This window comes from Gymnoscopelus microlampas (assembly GCF_963454915.1).
Source record: "Gymnoscopelus microlampas genome assembly, chromosome: 20".
Lineage (NCBI taxonomy): Eukaryota > Metazoa > Chordata > Actinopteri > Myctophiformes > Myctophidae > Gymnoscopelus > Gymnoscopelus microlampas.
Genome location: NC_139957.1, coordinates 21,607,354 through 21,624,853, shown reverse-complemented (window position 1 = coordinate 21,624,853; position 17,500 = coordinate 21,607,354). Strand labels below are relative to the sequence as shown.

Here is a 17,500-nt window from a genome sequence, read left to right as displayed (position 1 = left end):
TGGAACACTATAAAAATGACGCTTAAAAATGGGTACTTTCTCCCGATTGGCTGAGATTTTGACACCTACCGGAAAATGTATTTTCTGTTTATTAAAGAGCTGGAGAGACGGGGAGACTCCTGTTACTGAACAAACACTCTATAGCAATGATTACTATCACAATATAGTGCTTTAACCTTTTAACAAAATACTACTTGTTTTAACCCAAAAAAATCACTTACCCTACCTTTAAGTAAAACATTTGAGTACTTTTTCCACCACTGCAGAGTTATGGGGTTCGTTGCAATTCAAAGTGTTTGAGGATCAACTGTCTGGAATAGCGGCCATTGGGGCCGCTTGGCAGACTCCCAACACTGGGGGCAGAGGTACGCACGCACACACACACGCACCCTGATGAGCACGACCAGCCACAGGCTTCACTTCCTGTATCAGACGCCATGTGTGACGGCAGGCGCAGGAAGTGACCTCGTACCCCTTGTACCTCCGACCTCTCTTGATACCGGACCTTTCGTTTCGAGTGCGTACGCAGGTCGGAAGCGGAACAAGTGACAGATGGGAGAGGTGTGTGTGTGTGTGTGTGTGTGTGTGTGTTGCCTGGCATTCCAACAGGATTAGGTAGAGGAAGTTGTGACTCTTTACTCTTTATCAGAAGTGTTTAACAGGCACGGCCACCGGGAGGTACAGAGAGAGAGAGAGAGTGACATTGTCATCAAATGGGACCTGAAGCACACACTCAGCTCACACATATATATATATATATATATATATATATATATAGTCATATAGTAGTAGGCTGATTTCCATGTAGAAATGCCAAGAACAACCGTGTGTGTGTGTGTGTGTGTGTGTGTGTGTGTGTGTGTGTGTGTGTGTGTGTGTGTGTGTGTGTGTGTGTGTGTGTGTGTGAGGGGATAGGAGGACAAAGAGTGTCTTGTATTGATGGGGGGGGGATTTGAGTCTGTTGGGTTCTTTTAATACATCCATGGTTGGGTCCAGTCCTGGGGGCCTAGGATAGGAACGTTGTGTGTGCGTGTGTGTGTGTGTGCGTGTGTGTGTGCGCGCGCGTTTGTGCGCGAGCAGAGGAATGCTGGTGTTTGCGGAGTGAAGAGCACAGAGGCAGCAGACTCTGTCCAAACACACGTCTGTTTGCCAAGAGCACCGAGTTCCGAGTGTGTGACAGAGAGACAGAGAGACAGAGAGACAGAGACGGAGGGTGAGACAGAAAGATGAGAAAATGGGTTCGGGGGGGAAAATGCAGACAGAAAGACGGAGAGACAGAGACACCGATGGAGAGATTTGAAACGGATTTGAGCAAATGGAGAGACTCAGGGAAAACGAGTGTTCACAAGAGTATGTGAGAGTGAAAGAGTCTGCGTGTTAGTGATGTTAAGGGGCATAGAGAGATACTGTGTGTGTGTGTGTGTGTGTGTGTGTGTGTGTGTGTGTGTGTGTGTGTGTGTGTGTTTTCCCCATGCTGTGACCTTCTACTCAATGAATACCTTCATCTCTCTCCCGGTGCCTCATAGCTGGAGAGCAGACTGCACTGAAAGAGGTCTCTCTCTCACAGACAGACACTCACACACACACACACACGCGCACGCGTGCACTCGCACGTACGCCCACTCTGTGGACTTTGCTCAGGTTGTTTGTTTGTGTGTGTGTGTGTGCACTGTACATACTGTTACCTGTTTGTTGGGCCGATGAGAGGTCAGCAAAGAGAGAGACAGAGTGAGGGAGGGAGGGATGGAGCGATGGAGCTGGAGGGATAGATAGAGCGGGAAGAAGAGAGAGAGAGTTAGAAGAGAGAGAGGGTAAGCAGTGAGCACGACGGACAGAAGAGAGTTAGAGCTTGACAATGCCCACCCCGATACCTAGAGCAGTGGTTCTCAAACTTTTTCATGTCAAGGACCCCCAGTTGGGCCCATCTACCCGTCTAGTTGGGTCTATTTGGGTCTTATCGGCCTTTTCTTCCGGTGATTCAATGTTAAGGCTGTCACGTGACCTGTCCAAGTCCCGGACACGCTGTGATTGGCCTGAAAAGGACGCGCTGTGATTGGCCAGTAGTCACTTTGATTGGCAGTTGAGACGAACGCTCAACCCCCAAAATATAATTTACGATTCTCTGCCTATCGGTGCATTACTCGGACTGGTACAAAACTAAGATTGGATCAGAGTTTTTCAAAAATAAAAAAAATCCAAAAATTGCCGATCTACAAGCTCACAATGTGTCATTTTGACTTATTGATCAACTATTTTTTTAACAATCTTGAAAACTTTATAACAATGTTCCCTATGACCAGCCCAGAATAGGGATGCCAGGTTGAAAGTGGTAGAAAATCTGGACACATCGGCTGCTAATACTGATGTTATGAAAAAGTCAAATAATGGCCGATATATCGGCCAGACCGAAAGATGTACCAATATACAGAGAGCGAGAATGGGAGAGGGAGGCAGGCAGTAGTTTGGACTCAGCCCAGACCCAGAGTTCAGCAGCGGCCATGTTGGCTGATGGCAGATGTCAGTCACAGAGAACAGGGAATGTAAAGCCTGCTTTATAACCTGTGAGCGTGTGGATTTTCAGCACAGGACCACGGTTGCCAGATCTGCTTATTATAATTTCCCCCGCAAGATTTTATGTGAAAATAGCCGATCTACAATGCGCTGTGAGCTTGTAGATCGGCTATTTTCAAATAGCTGATGTATATGTTTAAAGTGCACATGTGGCCCATTATCGCTTCTTTTGGGCTGGTTTTCCTAGACCTGGTTGCTTGTTTCTCTCACAGAATCTGGCAACACTGCACAGGACACCATTGCACGACCAAGCTGCAGCTGCGCATGTAGCCTGTATACATGCTCCCCCTTTCCATACAGCTGTGTTTGCATGTGTGGAAGTTCATTGTTGCGTGTGTGTGTGTGTGTGTGTGTGTGTGTGTGTGTGTGTGTGTGTGTGTGTGTGTGTGTGTGTGTGTGTGTGTGTGTGTGTGTGTGTGTGTGTGTGTGTGTGCGTGTGCGTGTGTGCATGCATGCATGCATGCATGCATGCATGCGTGCATGCATGCATGCATGCATGCATGCGCAAATGGGTGTTTATTTGCGGGTGGGTGTGAGTGTTCTGCAGTGGCCAGTAGGCAACCTGTGAGTGTGCATTGGTACACATGCATAATGTGCGCACGTGCGTGTGTGTGTGTGTGTGTGCGTAGTGTGATTTATCCTGAATGCAGCTCTGCATACAGCTGTCTCAATGGGATCCCAATTACTTTACCAGCCCCAGACCTCCACCAGAGAGAGAGAGAGAGAGAGAGAGAGAGAGAGAGGAGATACTGTATGCATAGTGGAAAAGTCAACAGGATTTTCAATCTGTGAATTCTATTATATTTTGTTCTCCTTTTCATAGCGGCGCTCTCGTTCAGGAAGCGTCCCGGTCCTCGTAGCGTACTCTGCGTATAATACACCGTGTCGTATTTTCGCCCGCGCAAAAAACACAAAAAGCATCTCCACAACAACAGACCCTCTTTCCAGGAATTTAGGGAGGAAAAAGCCTTTTAGCGTGTTTAGATTTACAGCTGGCTGTGTGGTTTTTTTCAGAGCTCATCCTCTAGAGGGGGGATTGAATGGCTTCCATCAGGGAGGGGAGGCGGGGGGGGGGGGGGGGGGCAAGGGTCATGAAAGCAGCTTGCAACAAAACAAATGTACAAAACGTTAAAATGCAAGATTGCAAGATGCATCAGATTTGAGGTGTTAACTTAACCCATTGAGACCTGAAGCCGATTCTACATGTCTCCTAAATCTCAACAGTATTGTGAAAAACATATGTTTCTATATCAGTGGTGCTCAATCTTTTTCATGTCAAGGACCCCCAAAATTATATTATTTGGCCGCGGACCCCCATCAAAATATGTTGTTCCAGAGACCCCCAGAAGCAAAGATTTGAGTTAAAAATGTTCGCTTTAAAAATATATATATTCAAAGATTTTCACACATTTTCACGATTTTTCAAAAATAGCAGATATACAAGCTCATAGCGCGGCACCGCCGCGCTATGAGCTTGTATATCTGCTATTTTTGAATAGCCCAAAGTGTAAAATAATGCTTTTTAGCTCAAATCTAAAAATGACACAGTTCCAGGTCTCAATGGGTTAAGTTATGCTGGCATAATGACCACACATAGTAGTCGTGTGTGTGTGTGTGTGTGTGTGTGTGTGTGTGTGTGTGTGTGTGTGTGTGTGTGTGTGTGTGTGTGTGTGTGTGTGTGTGTGTGTGTGTGTGTGTGTGTGTGTGTGTGTGTGTGTGTGTGTGTGTGTGTGTGTGTGTGTGTGTGTGTGTGTGTGTGCGTTTGCGCGTGCGCGTGCGTGTGCGCTAGCACGAGTGCGTCCTATAGCCATGTGTGCCATTGATTAATCAGTGTAACTAAGAAGTTACTTTTAATGTACATGCTGTTTGTTTAAATGAATAAACAAATAAAGGTTGTTGTTTTTTTATATTCCGTCCCTCCAGGTCCTGCAGAGGTGCCCATGATGTCCCCCAACGGATCTATACCCCCCATCCATGTGCCCCCCGGATACATCTCACAGGTGTGTGTGTGTGTGTGTGTGTGTGTGTGTGTGTGTGTGTGTGTGTGTGTGTGTGTGTGTGTGTGTGTGTGTGTGTGTGTGTGTGTGTGTGTGTGTGTGTGTGTGTGTGTGTGTGTGTGTGTGTGTGTGTGTGTGTGTGTGTGTGCGCACGTGCAAGTGTCTGTATGTGTGGGTGGGTGCTGTGTTTGTTTGTATGACTTTGAGTGTTTTTTAATTTGCGTGTGCATACCAGTGTGTGTGTGTGTGTGTGTGTGTGTGTGTGACTCTGTGTGTTGTATTTGTGCATGACTGATGTGAATGACTTTCAGGGATGTGTGTTTGATTGTGTGTATGTCACTGTGTGTAACTGTGTATGCTCGTGCGTTCATGGGGTGTATGTGCGTTCGCTTTTCTCAACTCAATATTATTGACCACATTCTGCGTATTCGTACATTCCCAGATTGTGTAACACTTCCAAATTGTGTAATGCTTCCAACTTGCGTGTGTCTATGTGCTTGCGTTTGATGTGTGCGTGTTATATGCGCGTGCATGTGTGTGTGTGTGTGTGTGTGTGTGTGTGTTATGAGGGATGGAGAGAATAAACACACGGTGAGAGACTGCATTCAATTATCCAGCGGTTTCTCTCCCCCTCCCCTGCCTTGTCTTGTTTGCTTGACTTCACCCATTTGCTTCTGGTGGCTTGTCTTCCCATAGTCCCAGCACCTGTACACCAAGCCAGACCGTACTGCATAGTAGGGCTGGAACTAGCCATTATTTTCATTATTTTCTTATGTTCTATTACTTTTTCGATTTATTGATTTAATCAAGAAGAGCATTTTTTTATATAACAATGAATCAATGTGAAATTTATTTTTTTAATCGTTTTTTTTATAATCGATTAGACCAGTGGTTCTCAAACTTTTTCATGTCAAATTGACACTTATTCAGCCCGTGGACCCTCATTTCAAAAGATATGCCAGGGACCCCCATAAGAGAAGATTTTTTATGGCTCTAGCAGTGATTCTCAACCATTTTAATTTCAAGGACCCCCAGTTTGACATGCATTAGGGCTACAGACCCCCATTTAATGGCATTTCTATCACTTGGACCGCAATTTATATTGTAAAATCTATGTCAATTTAACTTTGAGAGTGTACAAATGGAACCAAATGGACCCGTTAGGGTCCATTTGGTTCCATTTGTACACTCTCAGAGTTACAGACCCATAAGGGTCCATTTGGTTCCATTTGTACACTCTCAGAGTAACAGACCCATAAGTGTCCATTTGGTGCCTAATCTATCATTTAGCTGGGACCCCCTGGAACTCCCTCAAGGACCCCTGGGGGTCCCCGGACCCCACTTTGAGAACCAATGGATTAGACCACTTCCGCAATATTATATCGTTGTACAATGGTGTCGTGCAAAAATGGCAAAATAGCCAGTCTACAGCCTCACAACGTGTCGCGATGGGACATGTTGTCAGCTTTCCATATTCAAATATTTCTTTTTTTAAATAAAGGAGAAAATAAAATGTTTTTGTAATTATTTTATCATAATCTTTTTCTTTTTTTTTTTAATAATTGATGAAATCGATTAGTTCGATTTAATTGTTGCACTGCTACTGTTTAGTTGGGCTCAGTCCTATCCTGGCCCTTTTAAGATCAGTGGAGGAGTGAGTGAGTGAGTAAGGCCCCAGTCCTCCCACACTGAGTAGGAATGTGTTGGAACCCTGAGCCTCCGGGAAACGCTTGTTCTGCAACAGTCCTGTGTGTGTGTGTGTGTGTGTGTTTGCCTGTCCCGAAATGACCTTCCAAGGAAAGAATGATTTTTTTTTTTGGGGGGGGGGGGGTATTCCAAAGTAGAAGATAAATATCTCATTGGTGCTCAGGTTAGGAATTGGGGGTTATTTCTGGGTGAGAGTCGGGGGTTAGGATTGGGGTTGGATTAAACATTTAGCTGTAGGGACAGAGTCAGAGGTTAGGAAGCAAAGAGCCCAAGTCAGTGGGAAGTCCTCCTCACAAGTAGTATAAGACAAACATGTGTCTTTGTGTGGTGTTTGTCTGTGCCAATGGCAGTAAGGTCATTGGCTCACTGCGCGTGGGTGTGCGTGGGTGTGTTTTTGGGTTTGTGTGTGTGTGTGTGTGTGTGTGTTGGCAGGGACTGGGCCAAGTAAGAGCGGGAAACAGTCACTCTTACATAAACAAGGCTCATAGGAGAGACAGGCCCAGGGGGAGGAGAGAGATAGAAATAATGGATTCGTAGAAGTTGCAGTGACAGTTGCAGATGCACTTTGCATATAACCAGTGCAATGCCCGTCGCACGGCATGGCCACGTCTTGGAATGTGTGCCCGTTCAGGAGAGAGACGGTTCAGACACTCCGCTGTGTCCTCAGCAATACAACCAGCAAGTGTGAAGTTGATCCGATGAATCAGGGACGTGCACAGATAGACTCTAGGTGGCGCTAGAGCACCTGCCCTTTGCCCTCTTGACCAGAAGTGCCCTTTTGAAAAAAAGTTTTTTTTTTTTTTTTTTTTTTCAGTTTACAGCAGGGGTCTTCAACAGGGGGTCCTCGGAGTTACTACAGGGGGTCCGCCAAATCTTTATATGATATGATTTTTCTTTTTACCATAACCACTCGAAACCTAGCATCCCTTTTCTGAGGAGAACTTTAGCCAAAAATAGCCGATCTACAAGCCCACAACGCCTCGCGCTGCGAGCCGTTGTGGGCTTGTAGATCGGCTATTTTTTGGCAAAGAGGTATAGGTGTAGAGGGGAAAAAGAGCAGACCAAGTAAACGAAAAAAAGTATAATTTACTTGAGCACCTGCCCCTCAAAATGTCTGTGCACGCCACTGCGATGAATGGTTGTGGAGATATGCAAAGGAATGTCAGACAGATATACAGAGGTTCTTGGAATTTATACATAAAAAACTAGTGCAATGCCTGTTCAGGCCTTGGACACCATGTGTGTATATAGTGTGTGTGTGTGTGTGTGTGTGTGTGTGTGTGTGTGTGTGTGTGTGTGTGTGTGTGTGTGTGTGTGTGTGTGTGTGTGTGTGTGTGTGTGTGTGTGTGTGTGTGTGTGTGTGTGTGTGTGTGTGTGTGTGTGTGTGTGTACTATATAAGATATATACTAAATTATCCCCTGCACTTGTGTGCGTGCGTGTGCGTTTGTGTTTGTTCCTCTGTTGGTTTTTGCCAGTGAATTTGTGTGAGTGCAATGTGCGCGTGTGTTTGCGTGCATGCCTAGGTCAGTTCCAGTTCCACGTGTACTCCAGGCTGGACTTTGGCCTTGTTTTCCTGTAAACACTCTGTTTTCCTTCTCTCTGGATAATGATAATAATGACTAATAATAATCATTTAGTCCCCACAGCCTTAGGGTGTCTTTTTTTTGGTCACTGTATATTTGTCCTCTACATTTACCCATCCTATAACTACAAGGATCCGCGCCATTCTACGGCTCAGAGCAGTGGTTTAAAGTAACTAAGTACATTTACTGAAGTACTGTACTTAAGTGCAATTTTGGGGTACTTTTACTTTACTGGAGTATGTCCAATTTTCAGTACTTTTACTTCTACTCCACTACATCTCAGAGGTAAATATTGCACTTTTACTCCACTACAATTATTTGAAAACTTTAGTTACTAGTTACTTTGTAGATTTTGATTATTATTACAAAACATACATTAACCACTTCAGCCCTGTATACATTTCGGCCATTTGAAAATAGCCGATCTACAAGCTCACAATGCGTCGCGATGCGACGCATTGTGAGCTTGTAGATCTGCTATTTTCAAAAGATTTGAATACATTTTAAAACTTGTGAAATGGGACATTCTGCATGATAATGAGTACCTTCTACTTTTGGTACTTGAAGTACATTTCGATACCAATACTTTTGTACTTTTACTCAAGTACATAATGAATACGGTACCTCCACTTCTACATTGCAGTATCGATACCTTTACTCAAGAAAAACATTTTTGAGTACTTTTCCCACCACTGGCTCAGGGACACGCATCGACACATTGCTGGCCTGGAATTGTACCTACGACAACCACTCGCTCACTAAACACTCAGATATGGCCGTCTCTGGATAGTGGGGGGAGGGGAACCTCCTCTCCTCTCCTCTCCTCTCCTCTCCTCTCTCACATTATTCTCATTATTTCTTTAGTTCCCTTCCTCCAGTCCTGGACCTCTCTCATTCATGCATTCATTCATTCTCTCTCTCTCCCTCAATCCCTCCCTCCCTCTCTCTCCCTCCCTCCCTCTCTCTCTGTCTGTCTCTCTCTGTCTCTGTCTCTCTCTCTCTCTCTCCCTCTCTCTCTCTCTCTCTCCCTCTCTCCCTCTCTCCCTCTCTCTCAATCTATCTCTAATCCTTTCTCTCTTCTGGCACGGTCTATGTTATTCCCTCTCATGGTGCTCAGTGTGTGTGTTTGTGAGTATACTAATGAATTTTTGGTGTGTGTGTGTGTGTGTGTGTGTGTGTGTGTGTGTGTGTGTGTGTGTGTGTGTGTGTGTGTGTGTGTGTGTGTGTGTGTGTGTGTGTGTGTGTGTGTGTGTGTGTGTGTGTGTGTGTGTGTGTGTGTGTGTGTGTGTGTGTGTGTGTGTGTGTGTGTGTGTGTTAAGGACCAGCAGATGACTTCCCCGCTCTGCAGGGAGTGTGTGTTTGCTCTCTGCTTGGAATGCGGGCCTGTGAAAGTGTCTGAATGGATGGAATGTGTCCCTGTGTGTGTGTGTGTGTGTGTGTGTGTGTGTGTGCGCGTGCGTGCGAGCATGTCTGTGGCTGTGCACTTTTGGGCATGAATGTGAATAGATATAATATGGAATCCAAGGGAATGCCAGCAAGTTCTTGGAATCTAGTTTTCATTGAAATCCAGAGATGTTCATTTAATGACAACAGTACCAGCTGTCCCTGCCGTTTTTAAAGCTGCAATCCGGAACTCATATTCATGAATAAAAAGTTATTGTAACTTAAGTATCATTCATAGTCGGACGTAAGGATACGTAACGAGCGCCAGCGCTCCTTGCGTTGTCGTTTTTTACTCCCCCTCCGTCACTTAAGGCTCCAGTTGTTCCGTCCGTCGGGCTGACGTTCACCGTCAGCCCGACGGACGTTCTCTACGTTTTGCCTGTTGTACCACTGGGCTACAATGCTAGTTTCATAACATTGCAGCGTGACACAACCGGTTGCCAGATTTTGTGAGAGAAATAAGTAACCAGGTCTATGAAAACAAGCCCAAAAGAATCGACTAGGCCACACATGAACAGTGGTGGAAAAAGTACTCAAATGTTTTACTTAAGTAAAAGTATCACTACTCCAATGCAGAAGTACTCTGTTACAAGTAAAAAAAAATGGAGTTGGAATGAAAAATGTACTTGAGTAAAAGTACAAAAGTATTGGTATCAGAATGTACTTAAAGTACCAAAAGTAAAAGTACAAAAATGTTTGAAAATAGCCTATGTATAAAATTGGGCTAAAGTGGTTAATGTATGTTTCATAATATCATCATTTATATCTGAAAAGTAACTAGTAACTAAAGTTTTCAAATAATTGTAGTGGAGTAAAAGTACAATATTTGCCTCTGAGATGTAGTGGAGTAAAAGTAAAAGTATTGGAAATTGGAAATACTCAAGTAAAGTACAATTACCTCAAAATTTTACTTAAGTACAGTACTTAAGTAAATGTACTTAGTTACTTTACACCACTGCATATGAAAATAGCAGATCTACAATATATATTTGAGAATCACTGGTTTAAATAATAAGTGGCCCAAATAAGCAAGTACACTTTAGAAACAAGACCAAATAAAACCGCAACCACCAATAAAAAATTGCTTGTTTGTTTACAAGCAACTATACAGAAGAATAAGCCCAAAGTCGCTTATAATAAGCAGACATGGCAACATTGGGTACGCGCAATCTCTCACGTGAGCTAACCATGTATGTGTCCGTAAAGAACGGACGGAATGCCTCACCCCCATGACGCACGTTAAGACACATCTAGGGACTATGAACGGGCCTTTATTGCAACCAATCTGTATGGTAGAGTATGTTAATAATACAACACAACTAGCACATCTGCCAGTGGCTGGAGGTGGTCTCCCTGCTGTTCCATTGAGACATTTAGGGCATCGTTTAGGGTATCAGGTAGGACACCTGCTGGTTGACAAGTAGTACTGTCTCAAGCTAATAAGCCTAATATCTGCCCTGGCCCAGGGCCGTAGACATTTGGTGTCTCGTGCGAGAGAGAGACCCGGGTTCGAATCTCGGGTAGAACATAAAAGTTACGGATGGCAGGCCTTAACCCATTGAGACCTGGAACTGTGTCATTTTTTTATTTGAGCTAAAAAAGCAGTATTTTACACTTTGGGCTATTCAAAAATAGCAGATCTACAAGCTCGTAGCGCGGCACCGAGTGCCGCGCTACGAGCTTGTAGATCTGCTATTTTTGAAAATTCGTGAAAATGTGTGCAAATCTTTGGATGGATACATTTTTAAAGCAAACATTTTTAACTCAAATCTTTGCTTCTGGGGGGTCCCTGGAAAAAAATATTTTGATGGGGGTCCGCGACCAAATTCATATCATTTTGGGGGTCCTTGACATGAAAAAGATTGAGCACCACTGATATAGAAACATACGTTTTTCAGAAAACTGTTGGGATTTAGGAGACTAAAGATGTAGAATCGGCTTCAGGTCTCAATGGGTTAAATCTCAACTGTCCCTAGGTTTTTTTTTTCTCAAATATTTAACCAATGAAATGTATTAAAAAGAGCAGTGGTGGAAAAAGCACTACATTTTTTTACTTAAGTAAAAGTATCAATACTGCAACGGTAGCAACACTCTGTTACAAGTAAAAGTCTGGAATTCAAAATTCACTTGAGTGAAAGTACAAAGTGTATCGGTATCAAAATGTACTTAAAAGTACCAAAAGTAGAAAGTACTCATTATGCAGAATGATCTACAAGCATTGTGAGCTTGTAGATCGGCTATATTTTCAAATGGACAAAATGTATATACTGTCGGGCTGAAGTGGTTAATGCATGTATTGTAACAATAATCGAAATCTACAAAGTAACTAGTAACTAAAGTTTTCAAATAATTGTAGCGGAGTAAAAGTAAAAAATATTTGCCTCAAAATTGTACTCAAGTACAGTACTTGAATAAATGTAATTAGTTACTTTCCACCACTGAAAAAGAGCTTAACCCATTGAGACCTGAAGCCGATTCTACATGTCTCCTAAATCTCAACAGTATTCTGATAAACACGTTTCTATATCAGTGGTGCTCAAACTTTTTCATCTCAAGGACCCCCAAAATGATATGTATTTGGCCGCGGATCTCCATCAAAATATTTTATTCCAGGGACCCCCCAGTAGCAAATATTTGAGTTAAAAAATGTTCGCTTTAAAAATATATATATTCAAAGATTTGCACACATTTTCACGATTTTTCAAAAATAGCAGATATACAAGCTCATAGCGCGGCACTCGGTGCCGCGCTATGAGCTTGTAGATCTGCTATTTTTGAAAAATCGTGAAAATGTAAAATAATGCTTTTTAGCTCAAATGAAAAAATGACACAGTTCCACACTGCACGGCGACAATTAGTCCTCTCTCAGCCTTATGACACCTTATTGTTTGACCCATGTCCCCCTCTTTTTTTTCTCTCCCTTTCTCTCCTTCCCTCCCCCCCCCCTCATCCCCCCACCCCCAGGTGCTGGAGGACAACACGGGCGTGCGCCGGGTGGTGGTCACGCCCCAGTCTCCCGAGTGCTACCCGCCTTCCTACTCGCCGGCGCTGTCGCCCACGCACCACCTGCCCCCGTACCTCACCCACCCCCACTTCATCCACAACTCCCACTCCTTCTACCCGCCGGTCAGCCCCGGGGACTTGCCCCCCCACCAGTACTACCAGCACCCTCTGCCCCCCATGTATGGTGACCCAGGTAACTGACTGACTGACAGGGTGACACCGTCCGGAAGTTGAACGCGTCCCTTAAAGCATTGGTTCTCAAAGTGGGGTCCGGGGACCCCCAGGGGTACTTGAGGGGGTTCCAGGGGGTCCCCAGCTAAATGATGGACAGGAACCAAATGGACCCTTATGGGTGTGTAACTCTGAGAGTGTACAAATGGAACCAAATGGACCCTAACGGGTCCATTTGGTTCCATTTGTACACTCTCAGAGTTAAGTTAACATTGATTATACAATATGAATTGGGGTCCCAGAGGTATAAATGCCATTAAATGGGGGTCCGTAGCCCTAATGCATGTCAAACTGGGGGTCCTTGAAATTAAAATGGTTGAGAATCACTGCTAGAGAGCTGTAAAAAATCTTCTCTTATGGGGGTCCCTGGCTTATCTTTTCAAATGGGGGTCCGTGGGGTAATAAGTGTTAATTTGGGGGTCCTTGACATGAAAAAAAAAGTATTTTCTATCTATTATGGAGACTTGAATTCATGGATATTTTTTTAGTTTTTGACGCTTTCCTAAGCCAATCATTTGATGAACAGCGGACCGGTAGGCAGAGGTTCCGGTAGGAGACACAAAGGAGACTCTTTTGTGTCTCCTACCGGAACCGCTGTCGGTCATCAAATTATTGGCTTAGGAATGCGACAAAAACTAAAGAAATCTTCATGAATTCAAGTCTCCATGGGGTGACTAATTGATAGATTCAGGTTGAATCCCTATTTGAAATAGGGTTTGAGCCCTATTTTAAGAACATGTATATTATAGTCACAATATCGGTGTTGAGGTATTTGATCAATCAACATTGTGGTATTTGATTTTGTCCATATTGCCCAGTCCTAATCATAATGTTTGTGTGATGACAGAGTCAAGAGAGGACTCTATGCCCTGCAAGATAAACATTATCTTCGTGTAGCTTTGATGAATTCACTTAAATTTCATTTGCTAATCTAAAACCATGCCCTCTCCTCCTTTGCTGTTGTACAGAGATCATCCCCGTGTATGGGATGTCCAACTACATAGGCAGAGAGGAGACCTACAGTAAACCACAGCCCAAGAAGATCAAGGAACAGAGACAGCTAGAGAGGCAGAATCGACTCAACTCCCCTCCCTCGACCCTCTACAAGGGCAGCCTGGGCCCTGTGCACAACGGATACAGGTCAGTGCAATGCTCCTGCAGGCCAATGGCTCTCAAAGTGGGGTCCGGGGACCCCCAGGGGTCCTTGATGGAGTTCCAGGGGGTCCCCTGCTAAATGATAGTTAGGAACCAAATGGACCCTTATGGGTCTGTAAAGGTCCTTACACACCGGGGCGATTTTTTCGTGCGAATAATGCGTTTTTTTTTTAAACCTTATAAAGTCAATGGCTCCGTACATGGAGCGAAAAAGCGAAGTGAAAAAGCGTCTTTTAATTATTCGGAACGAGTCTGAATTTTGCGTATATTCGCTATATTCGCCGGTATGTAAGGACCTTTACTCTGAGAGTGTACAAATGGAACCTTTGTACACTCTCAGAGTTAAATTAACATTGATTTTACAATATAAATTGGGGTCCCAGAGGTAGAAATGCCATTCAATGGGGGTCCGTAGCCTAGTGCATGTCAAACTGAGGATCCTTGAAATTAAAATGGTTGAGAATCACTGCTAGAGCCGTAACAAATCTTCTCTTATGGGGGTCCCTGAGGCATATCTTTTCAAATGGGGGTCCGCGGGCTAATAAGTGTCAATTTGGGGGTCCTTGACATGAAGAAGTTTGAGAACCACTGCTGTAGACCCCTGGAGGAAGTGACTGATGGACGGACTGACTTAAGCTTAACCCATTCAATCCGGCAACGCTTCTGTGTCATTTTAGATTTCTTTGGCTATTCAAAAATAGCAGATCTACAAGCTCATAGCGCGGCACAGAGTAACTGCAACAGCCTTCCCTTGCGGGTTATTTTTTTTCACTTTTTGAGAAGTAATTATTCATTTAAAAAAGATTCACCTCTGCACTGAAGTGCAAAAACTAGAAAAGTGCGCTCCTCTGAGTGCATATCCCTATCCGGGGCCCGCAAACTTTGTAAGTTAATCATAGCCAATCGGAATGGAATATGAAACATCTAATCGATACACCTGAATCACATGACTACAGAGATAATATGTACCGATGATTCATGTGAGTTTTGGATGTAATCTGTAGGAGAAGTAGCAAAAAGTGTGTTTTGGAGAAAACGCAAAATGGGCAGGGCCTATACAGGGACTTGCATCATTTGACTGTACAACCTATGGTTCAGGAGTTAAAGGCCAAAACATGAAGTCACCTGTTGTAGCGCCACCATGAGGTTGATTTGAACGTTATTCGCCGTTAAAGCACAAACTAGGGCACTCGCACACACACGCACACACACACACACACACACACACACACACACACACACACACACACACACACACACACACACACACACACACACACACACACACAGACAGACACGTAACATAACATTGCCAGCTGCGTGTCATTAACGTCATGCTGTTCAGCTTGGAAAGTCTTCCTGGAACGATACACTTGAGTTTCCTTGCTCGTAGCTCGTCAGTGATGCCTCCTAATCCTCACTCCTAGCTCCTTGGAGCAAAAAAATAAGAGATTTGGCACGATTGTCAAAATGGCAGACTGACTGCTACTTCCGGTTCAAGTGAGGATAGAGGAGCGAGGACAGAGCAGGATAGACCAATTATTTGTTTAAAAAACGTGCCTGTTTCATGTAATCAATTCCCAACAGGTCCCCAAACCTGTTGTTTTGGGGACCGCTGGTTTCAGCTCGTTCAACCTCCTCTTGTGCGTAGGCTGGTGAGGCGCCCCCCTAGCCGGACATATATACTTAACCCATTGAGACCTGAAGCCGATTCTACATGTCTCCTGAATCTCAACAGTATTCTGAAAAACGGATGTTTCTATATCAGTGGTGCTCAATCTTTTTCATGTCAAGGACTCCCAGAATTATATGTATTTGGCCGCGGACACCCATCAAAATATCTTGTTCCAGGGACCCCCCAGAAGCAAAGATTTGAGTTAAAAATGTTCGCTTTAAAAATATATATATTCAAAGAAAAATAACAGATCTACAAGCTCATAGCGCGGCACTCGGTGCCGCGCTATGAGCTTGTATATCTGCTATTTTTTAATAGCCCAAAGTGTAAAATAATGATTTTTAGCTCAAATCTAAAAATGACACAGTTCCAGGTCTTAACGGGTTAATATAGCGTGCGCCGAGAACAGCTGACATACGAGCTCAAGCTGGCCCTGTTCCGGAAAAGGTTGAGAACCACTGAAATACGGTGAGCAAAGAAAAAGAACAGGTTTGACTGTGAAGCTGCTGTAGTCTCGCCTTCCTTTGCACGTATTTAGTTGGCGAGGTTAGCGTTTTAAAAACGGCAAAATATGGATGAGACGAACGTCGTACAAATGCACCCTATTCTGTATGACAAGTGCAAGGCTGAAGCTCAAGAGTTCATCTTTGCTGGTCAGAGAACCGGCAAGGAGGAAAAAATAGAGCAGTGCACACGCACACTTCTCGTGTGTGTGTGTGTGTGTGTGTGTGTGTGTGTGACTGTCCTCGCTCCATTCCAGTTAGTACGGTTCAAATGTTTAATCATTGTGGTGCAATGATGGTGAACAAGTAGCCTCACATGACGGGCTTCAGTCTGTCAGGGCCTTTTAGAATATCTTTTCACATGGACTTTTTGTTGTTTGTTGTGATTTCTATTCTACGCAGCAACAAATTACACACCCCATCATCACTGGGGGGGTCAATGGGCTCAGGAGGCGGAGGAGTCGGTTGCCCAGGAGGGAAGAAGCCTGATAGACGACTCCGTAGCAGTCCCCGAAACAGTGAACCAGACACACACACACAGGGTAAGGACTCTCGCACACAAGCGTGCACTCACACACACACACACACACATACACACACACACACACACACACACACACACACACACACACACACACACACACACACACACACACACACACACACACACACACACACACACATATACACGCACAGGAAGAACCACACACAAGGTAAGACACATGCAAACAGACATACAGGATAAGACACTCACTCACTCCACTCACTCACTCACTCACTCACTCACTCACTCACTCACTCACTTACTTCAAGGGTAGGACTTTCTGTACCTGACTACCTGGCTGATCCTCTGGATCATTGGTTTTCAACCTTTTTCGTGTCAAGGACCACCAAAGTGACACATATTAGCCCAGGGACCCCCATTTGAAAAGATATACCAGGGACTCAACCATTTTAATTTCTTGGGGGTCCCAATCTACACTGAAGTATCATCATCCTTAGTGTTTATGTAACTCTGTTTTTGTTTTTTTCACACTCACCCGGATCCGGATTCATGACGCAGATTCCGTTTCCGGTTTCTGGTTTTCTTTTTTAGGCATTTTAGGCGAGAACAGGGAAACACACGTTTTTTGCACACGGTAGAAAAAACGCACGGAGAGCTCTAGTTGTAGGCCGTCTGTGGTGTGTGTTTAAAACTCTATCCAGACAAACTTAAATGAATTTAAATAACAAAATAACAAAAAAAAACGAAAAAAAGAAAATCGCTGGCACTGGGGAGTACTTTATGAAAATACTCTGGCAGTCAAAGAGTTAAGAACTATTTAATACTCGTACAATGGTGTCGCGCAAAACAATTGCTTATCTACAACCATGTGAACGTGTAGATCTTCTATCTTCGCAATGTTTTATTATCAATATATATATACAGTACAGTATATACACTGTATGTAAAGTATATGATGAGAACCACCTGTGAGATCACATTGAAGTGGATTGAGGCGTGCATACTCTAGACCCTTGGTTCTCAAAGTGGGGTCCGGGGGGTACTTGAGGGGGTTCCAGGGGGTACCCAGCAAAATGTGTAAATATAGCATCAGAATAATTATGACCTTTTATACTTTGGCTATTCA

The 17,500-nt window shown here is 44.0% G+C and overlaps 1 protein-coding gene across 1 annotated transcript in view; it reads left to right on the top strand.

Annotated features, from left to right (window-relative positions):
• The window catches only part of fndc3ba (fibronectin type III domain containing 3Ba), a 184,430-nt gene that overhangs the window by 77,779 nt on the left and 89,151 nt on the right, over positions 1-17,500 (top strand). The window contains exons 4-7 of the mRNA XM_084043938.1: positions 4,495-4,571; positions 12,267-12,498; positions 13,505-13,676; positions 16,272-16,411. Of these exons, the coding sequence (XP_083900064.1) occupies positions 4,495-4,571; positions 12,267-12,498; positions 13,505-13,676; positions 16,272-16,411 (621 nt within the window). The remainder of the gene's footprint in view (positions 1-4,494; positions 4,572-12,266; positions 12,499-13,504; positions 13,677-16,271; positions 16,412-17,500) is intronic.